At 38.5% G+C, this 8,906-nt stretch overlaps 2 protein-coding genes across 2 annotated transcripts; one reads left to right on the forward strand and one right to left on the reverse strand.

Annotated features, from left to right (window-relative positions):
• The first annotated feature begins 2,006 nt into the window (after positions 1-2,006).
• On the forward strand, positions 2,007-4,550 carry LOC106399660 (fructose-1,6-bisphosphatase, cytosolic). The gene is made up of 11 exons (XM_013840118.3): positions 2,007-2,714; positions 2,817-2,864; positions 2,949-3,023; positions 3,110-3,171; positions 3,244-3,310; positions 3,404-3,517; positions 3,596-3,682; positions 3,750-3,886; positions 3,971-4,057; positions 4,176-4,251; positions 4,335-4,550. The coding sequence occupies exons 1-11, from the start codon at positions 2,556-2,558 to the stop codon at positions 4,437-4,439; spliced, it is 1,017 nt and encodes a 338-aa protein (XP_013695572.2). The 5' UTR covers positions 2,007-2,555; the 3' UTR covers positions 4,440-4,550.
• Positions 4,551-6,858: 2,308 nt separating this feature from the next.
• LOC125576882 (zinc finger BED domain-containing protein RICESLEEPER 2-like) lies at positions 6,859-8,649 on the reverse strand. The gene is made up of 3 exons (XM_048737393.1): positions 8,167-8,649; positions 7,924-8,077; positions 6,859-7,847 (listed from the first exon to the last, which is right to left on the reverse strand). Exons 1-3 carry the CDS (start codon positions 8,647-8,649, stop codon positions 6,859-6,861), a joined length of 1,626 nt encoding a protein of 541 aa, XP_048593350.1.
• Between the last annotated feature and the right edge of the window lie 257 nt (positions 8,650-8,906).

Raw genomic sequence — 8,906 nt, forward strand, 5'->3', positions numbered from 1 at the left:
CTCCTCTAGCGGCTGCACCTCAGCCTGTCCCAGAAGGTGCAGCTCATCCAGATTTGTGTGTGCCTTCATATGCACCATTCGCGAGATATACGGTGGAGGATTTGCTTACCCAGCCTGGACGGGAGGGTTTCGAAGTTCTAGACCCCGATAGACCCCGAGGAACTTATTGGTAAGTTATTAATTTTTATTACATTAAAATTTAAATTATTTTTATTTTCTAACAGTTAAATTGTTTTTTTTCAGGTTTGGGGTTAACAACCGTGTTAGCCGGAGCGTTTCAGCGACGATTAATGGTTACTACGACGGGGCATATCCGAACTGGAGCACGACACCAAATCACGTTAAGATCACTTGGTTTAAATTTTTTGTGGTAAGATTTTTAAATTTAATTAAATTTTCACTTTTAAATATTTTTTTTATTTTAAAATAGTTATTATTAATTGTAATTTCTTCAAAAATTTTGTGTTTCAGCAAAAGTGGCATAGGTCTTTGGAAATCACCGAGAGGGTGAAGGCTGAATTCGTTGCAAAGGCAAAGACCCGCCTTTGCAACACAGTCTCCGATTGGAAGGACAAGTGGGAGATCTACGGGTATTTTGGAAAGCCCACTGAGCTCACGAAGGATGTGTGGGATGGCCTCATCGCCTATTGGAAGCACCCTTCTTCGATAAAAAAGGCCAATTCGTGCTCGGCTTCTCGAAGAACGAAGGATAAAGATGGTCATTTGCCCATGCTTCACAGAACCGGACAAAAGCCTCATGCAGGAGTCCGTCTAGAAGCTGTAAGTTTTTTTTTTAATATTTATTTTAAAATTTTCAATTACTTTAAATTTTAATATTTAATTATTTTTTTTTGCAATTAGAGAAGACGGGAGTCTTACCATCTCTGTCTGAGCTATTCAAGATGACTCACGCCACATCCGATGGAGTTTTTGTGGATCCTGCATCTGAGAAACTCTTCCAAGCAGTGGCTGCTCGGATTGAAGAACGAGAGACGCAACTAACCCAGCAGTCTCCCGATGGATTACCCGTCACATTGACCACCGAAGACGCTGACAGAATCTTCGAAGAGGTACAACTTAAAAATTTGTTTACATTATTTTTAATATTTTAACATAATTAACTATATTAATATATGTTTTAATTTTATAGGTGGCTCCTAAAAAGAAGGGACAGACAATCAGTATGGTTCGTTTAGACTCTCTAGAGGATTTGCTAGACGTGATGGCGGTGGGAAACCCGGTTATGCAGAGAATGTTGAGTGAGAGACGAGCCGCTCTTGGGTTGCCAGTACGAGATCCCGAAGAGTCCGATCCAAACCGTCAACAGCCGAGCAACCCCACCGACTACTTCGAGGATATGTAGTTTTTTTTATATTTCTGTTTGTATTATGAATTTAAATATTATTGTATGAATTTTAATTGCTTTTTTAAAATATGTTTTTCATTTTCATATTTCGTTTTAAAATTTAAAATATTTTAAATTCCGAATATTAAATAAATTCAAATTTATTATATACTAATTAATAATAAGAATCAATGTAAACTCCTCGTAAACATTACATCGAATGTTTACGAGTGATTAACATCGAAAGATTTATGAGGGTTTTGCATCGAAATGTTTACGTGTTCTTTACAACAAAAGTATTTACATGTGTTTTACATCGAAATCGTTACGTGGACTTTACCACGAAATCTTACGTGTCGTTTACGACGAATACTTCCTTTGCGCTTTACGAAGAATTTATTTCGTCGTAAATGTAACGAGTCGTTTACGACGAAACCTCCGTTACGAAGGACGTTTTACAACGAAACGTCTTTCGAGGTTAATTCGTCGTAATATCCCGTTTACGACGAATTTACAACGAACACTGTCCACGTAAAAAATATATTTTCTTGTAGTGATCGTTTGAACAAAATCCATCAAGTAAACTGAATTCGGTCTAAGACGGTCAAAGGACTATGCCAACTTAGAGAAAAAAGGAAAGATATCAGCTATAAAAGAAAGAAAAAAACTATATGGAAAAAAGGACATACAATTACACAGAAATCAGCCCAAAAACTAGATTTACATAGTTTATTTGTTCTGGCCCAGTTCCTAGCTCCTTTTTTGATCAATCAATAAATTTTCAAATAATTCATCATCGAATTCATATCTAGTGTACGCGCTTGCTGGATTCAGATTAAACATTTATCTATCCACCAAAACCATTTTAGAAAGAGAAAAAAAAAAGAAGGAAAGAGGCCGAAACTTTATAATAATGTTAATCGTGGGAGGGCGAGAGACGATGAGGGGATTGCATCAGAAGATACGAGGACAAGGTTCCTTCTTTATCGTTATCCCCACGAAAAGACGGCCAAACCTGTCACAGCCACGTGTCAATCCGATCTAGTAAGTCTCTCCTTGGATTGGCTCGTTCGTTGGATTTATCACCGATCGCGTCTTTATCTAATCATCTTCCTCGAAACCTGCAACACACAAAAAAGAATAAGGCAATCTCTAAAACATAAAAAGGCATTTGGTGGCGTAGACGAGAGAGAGAGAGAGAGGATCAAAGATGGATCACGAAGCAGATGCATACCGTACGGATCTGATGACCATCACGAGGTTCGTGCTGAATGAGCAATCAAAGTACCCAGAGTCTCGTGGGGATTTCACCATTTTGCTAAGCAACATCGTTTTGGGATGCAAGTTCGTCTGCAGTGCTGTCAACAAGGTATAACATTTTCGATTGTCGCTTTTGAGCTTTGATGATGATCTGGAATCCACTTTTAGATGTCTCCATCGATCAAAGTCTTTAACTTTATTTGGTCTGCAGGCTGGTTTGGCCAAGCTTATTGGACTTGCTGGGGAAACAAATATCCAGGCAGGTTTTATGTCCTTGTCTAATTTAAACCTTTCTTTTTTTTTTTATTGTGTCTAAGATTTTACAGTTGTGTTGTAATAATAGGGTGAAGAGCAAAAGAAACTCGATGTGCTCTCCAACGATGTCTTTGTCAAAGCTTTGGTTAGCAGTGGCAGAACCGTAAGTTTAAACATATTTTTTTTTAAAAAAAATCAGCATAATAGTTGGTTTTGTATCTTCTAACTGTTTTATGCCTTTTTGGGCAGTCTGTTCTTGTCTCAGAAGAAGATGAGGAAGCTACGTTAGTGGAGTCATCCAAGCGTGGAAAGTATGTTTTGTGATGGAAATGTTTTTTTTTTGTCTTTTCTTGTATTGGTAATTATTCGCATTGTATGAATAGGTACTGTGTTGTTTTTGATCCACTTGATGGATCCTCAAACATCGACTGTGGTGTCTCCATTGGAACCGTATGTTTTTCTCTCACCCAACTTTCCCAAGAGTATATTATTATATGATGTCAAAGTTTTGTCTTTTCTTTGAATTTTTGCTTTCGTGTGTAGATCTTTGGGATTTACACAATGAGCCACAATGATGAGCCAACTACTGAAGATGTCTTGAAACCTGGGCATGAAATGGTTGCAGCGGGTTACTGTATGTACGGAAGCTCCTGCATGGTACTGAAAAAAAAATGAAATTTCAAAATCAGTCTGATTAGTAGTTTGTTTCTGGTTTTAATAATTTGGCTCTCTCAGCTTGTGTTGAGCACTGGAACCGGTGTCAATGGATTTACCCTGGACCCATCTCTAGGAGAGTTCATATTAACTCACCCGGACATTAAGGTACCAATAAAAATGATTCTTTCTCTTTTCCGTCTGTTATGAATGCCTCAGCTCTTCTTGTGCACAGATTCCGAAAAAGGGAAACATCTATTCAGTGAATGAAGGCAATGCTCAGAACTGGGATGGTCCAACCACAAAGTATGTAGAGAAATGCAAGTTTCCTAAAGATGGTTCTCCCGCTAAGTCTCTGAGATATGTGGGAAGGTATTGGAAGAGAAACCTTCTCTGTTTCAAACCTCAGTCATTAAAAAATTGCATATGCTTATGTTCACATTTGGCTCTTGACAGTATGGTAGCCGATGTTCATCGCACCCTGCTTTATGGAGGAATCTTCTTGTACCCGGCTGACAAGAAAAGCCCCAATGGGAAACTGCGGTAAGCTTCGAATAAAACTTAAAATTTTTGAGGTCTTTCTGCTTTCAAGTTTGATGATTTGAAAACAGCAAAACACCGCAGAAACTTAAAGCTATCTTGTTTTTGTACATGTAAACAGTGTTCTGTATGAAGTCTTCCCGATGTCGTTCTTGATGGAGCAAGCCGGAGGACAGGCCTTCACTGGCAAGAAAAGGGTAAATTAAAATGCAATCTTTCAATGGTTTTGTTTGTTACGGTTAATGGGTCAAGTAGTATAACTTGAAATGTCATAATGCAGGCGCTAGACCTTGTGCCGGAGAAGATCCATGAGCGTTCTCCTATATTTCTTGGTAGCTACGAAGATGTAGAGGAGATTAAGGCTCTGTATGCTGCAGACGAATAGAAGAAATAAGATTCTCACTCTTCTTATTTCATCACTCTTCTCTCTTATATCTATGTCTTCTTCTGTTGAGACAAACAAATGACTCATTTATACAAGGGAGACTTTTTCTCATTTTTTCAATGCACCTAAGATATTTTTTTTTCATTTTCTATTCTAATCTGTCTCCCGCTCGCAACACTTATTGGTGGATTAGTCCAAACCTATCCTTCAGAGTGATACCACCACGTATATCTCTCATCTTTAGAGCCTGGTTCAAACTTCTCATTTTATTCCATGAATTATTTGGGGTATCGACCACACATGAAAGAGAAGATACATGGATATATGAGAAGTAAAGCAGACTAAGACAATTTTAAATATTTTTTTCCTACAATTGTCAATTGCATTAATCTTTAAAAGGTAATTTCGTAAAGCAAATTAATATTATCTACTTATAAATCATTTTTAGATTTATTTTAGATAAATTTATCGGTTTACTGTGAAATACTTTTGTAATAATATTTCAGAAATATCCCTTATATATATTAAAAGAGGAGCACTGGAGTTAATGTTTTCACACCAAGTTGGACACGTGTCTATTGGAGAGACACTCTCACAAATAAGTTTCCTTATTTGCTTTCTCTATAAGCGAATTCTTAAAGAGTTTCCTTAATCTACAAAAAAAGGTAACCAAGTAATGTTTTGGACTTCTCACGGGAATCGCAAGGCGGAGAGTTTCTCTTCTTCATTCTTAAGCACCTATTACTTCAAACGTAATATTTTTAAAGAAACCTTCGGAGTTCTACGAGACCGATTCAGGAAACGACGACCAAGTGACCCCGAAGCTCGGAACGTTTAGACACGCCGTGGTTGAAGACGAGCCGCTCTGTCTTATCTTCAGACGAGACATGACCATTCATCTGAAAGAAGAACGCATCAAGAACACTTTGAAGACGAGAAAAATCTGTATCATGTTCCAACGACACACGGCATCATAAACTCTGTTCTGTCCTCTTGAGTAACACTTTGAAGACCATCGTCGGTCGTGGCGCATCCGTGCACATCGCTGGACGGTTACAGTGTGTCGTTCTTCGGAGGGCTGCGCGAAGACATGACGCACCATGATATAATGTGTTCGACGGCACCCCACTGCATAATACATTGAAGCTCCCCACTGCATGACACATTGCGAAGCTCCCCACTGCATAACACATTGAAGACATGACGCATCATGATATCCGCGGGTAGTCCTGGGCGTTCGGTGTACCATTCGGGTTCGGGTCGGGTGAAACGGGTTATCGGTTTTTCGGATGTGGGGATTGAAACACCATTCGGTATATTTGATTTTTTGGTATGGTATCGGTTCGGAACTCGTCGGTATCGGTTCGGATCAGAGGAGCATTGCAATATCCATGTAAATCCGAAGCATAAATGGATTCGGTTCGAGTTCGATTAATTGTAACCAAAGTAACCGAAATTCAAAAAAAAAAAACCTGAAAGTACAAATGGATTCGGTTCGAGCTCGGTTAATTGTAACCAAAGTAACCGAAATTCAAAAAAAAAACCCTGAAAGTACTACAATATAATTTAAAAATCCGAAAGTGAAAACAAGTGAACTCACCATAACATAAGAAAACAAAGGATCCCGAAAACATCCAAATTCAAACATACTCAAAGTTGTGAACACACCATAACATAAGCAAAAAAAGGATCCCGAAAACAAATGCATAATAAAGTTCTAAAAAACAAGTGCAAATGAAAGTCTTCCTTGATCAAGTCTCTTAATCTCTTACTCCACGACTGCTGCATCTTCATTCTCTGCAAAATTAAAGTTACAAACAATGTTTAAACTGTACATTTTTATTGTAAGACATTAAAAAAATATATAGAACTAAGAACTAAGATTATTACCTCTTTCAAGCTTATCATCCTCTTCAAGATCAACAAGAACTTGTGCATTTGTAGGCGGTCGTGTCTCAATCTCAAGATCTTGTTTCATCCACTGCTCTGAACACATTAACACCTCAACCATAAAATGAGTGAGACAGCTCCTATGTGGTTCGAGAATCCTACCACTAGTGCTAAAAGCACTCTCTGAAGCAACTGATGATACTTGCATTGCTAAAACATCCCTAGCAATCTCAGACAACACTGGAAATCTGCTTGAGTTTGTCCTCCACCAAAACAGCACATCAAATTCCATACCAATCAACAACTCTGGGTTTTCCACACTTTCTCTGAGGTAAGTCTCCAATTCATCCCTTTTCTCTCTAACCCCAATCTCGTTGAGCTTCTTCTTGTACCTCACATCAATTCTCCTATAACCAGCACAATCATCCACTAGCTCCATGTTGCAAGGCTGCTCCCGTGAAGACTGAGATTTGGTGGTAGGCTGAGATGATTGGTCATCCGGATCAAAACCATTCCCATGTCTTGCACTTTACTCTTTGAACAAACTTCTCAAGACACTTATCAAAGACTCGTACACCTCCTTGTACTCGACAGTGTCTAGCCCATACAATTCCTCAAAGCACATCTTCGCAAGCTCCAACTTCTTGGTGGGATCAAAGACAGTGGCAACCATCAACATCTTGTTCATATTCTTGAGCCCATCCCAATACTTGTCAAACTTTTTGAACATTTCTGTTGCCTTCGAACTCAACTCAGGATCATAGTTCGTGATGAGTTCCATCAGATTTGCAGCAATGGTTACTATCTCACCATAACACTTATGCGCATTAAGAGAAGTTGAAGCTGAGACCACCAGTGTTGAGTTGTAAAATATGAGAAGAAACCGACACAATTTCTCAACTGCATCCCAATCCTTATGCTGAGGAGGACCAACCCTTTTAGAACCGTTCTCCAACTCACTGAAGTAGTCGTTGTACAACATGTCTTCTCCCTCCATCTTGTCAAATGCCACCTTGAATTTCAGAGCTGTTGACAACATCAGATACGTTGAATTCCACCTTGTCTTGACATCCAGAGGCAAGCTTCCTCTTGTCATCTTACCCGAGTCAACCTTCAGCTCAAAAGACCTCAACATATTTGTATGTGATCTAACATACGAGATACCATTACGGATAGCAGCTACAGTCTGATCTATTTCTGCCATTCCGTCCCTCACAATCAAGTTTATGATATGAGCACTACATCTCATGTGCAAGAACTCACCATCTAAGACAAGAGACTGATCAGACACTAATGCAAATGCAGTGTGAAACTTCCTTAACGCTGAATTATTAGCAGTAGCATTGTCAACGGTTATGCAAAAAACCTTACGAATTCCCCATTCAGCCAAGCAGTCTAGCAAAACAGTTGCAATTGTCTGACCTTTGTGATCCGTGATGTGTTTGAATCCTATGATCAGTTTCTTCAAGCGCCATAAAGCATCAATGTAATGCACCGTGATGACCATGTAACTAGCACCTACAAAGATAAATTAAACAATGTGAGTAAGTTGTACTTGTTAATCAATAAGAAATAGAAAGAATCAGTCACAAACCTGTTGTTTGTGAAACCCAAATATCTGTAGTGATGGATACACGTTGCTTATTGCATAAGAACCATCTTTTCAATGCCTCTTTCTTCTCCACATACATCTTTACGATGTCTTTAGTTAAAGTCCTTCTTGAATGAGGAGTGTACCCTAGCATTGCCTACAAAGATATAAGAAAGAGACATAAATCGTCAGACAAATATTGTAAAAGCAACAAACGATAAAGGCAAACACTCAAGTAAAACTTACCTTTTTACAGAAATGCTTCCATGCCACACTATCAACAAATGCTAAAGGCAATTGTCCCAACAGAATCATCTCATTTGTTGCTTCTCGAAACACAGTTTCAGTGAGTTTACACGTCTTGAGCTTTCCATCCTCAGCGATACCTTTTTGTTTCTCTTTTTTGCTAGCTAACCACGCTTGATGGTTTTTGCAAATTTCAAGATGCTTCTTCAGGTTTGTGGTTCCTGATGTGGTGAGACACGAGTATTCCTTCTGGCAATAGTTGCATAAACACCTGTCTCTGTCCTCCTTAGTTCTTGTATAATGATCCCACACTTCTGATCTTGTTGGGAGGAGCCGCTTCACTTTAGATGGTTGAGACGTCACTTTAGATCGTTCAGGACTCTCGCCACATTCTTTCCTTTTGCCTCTGTTGCTATCCGGAGTTTGAAGGTTACTCTCATCATCGTTACGGGTTTCTCGATCAAGAGATGATGTCGAGTCCATCTGCTTCAACGAAATCAAGATGAACAGATCAGTTTCATATCAATTTAATCAATATAAGCAAATCAATTTAACCAATTTCAATGAAATCAATATGAATAAATCAATTTAACAAATCAATTTAACCAATTTCAATTTCAAATTCAAACTGTAACCAATTCTATACAAAGATTTAACATATTTAAAAAAAATATTGACATGCAATCGATCGGATTCGAAACAAGAAGAAGATAGAAAGAAGATGAACCTGTGATTGATTG

The sequence above is a fragment of the Brassica napus genome, chromosome A8, assembly GCF_020379485.1.
Source record: "Brassica napus cultivar Da-Ae chromosome A8, Da-Ae, whole genome shotgun sequence".
In the NCBI taxonomy this organism is placed as follows: Eukaryota; Viridiplantae; Streptophyta; class Magnoliopsida; order Brassicales; family Brassicaceae; genus Brassica; species Brassica napus.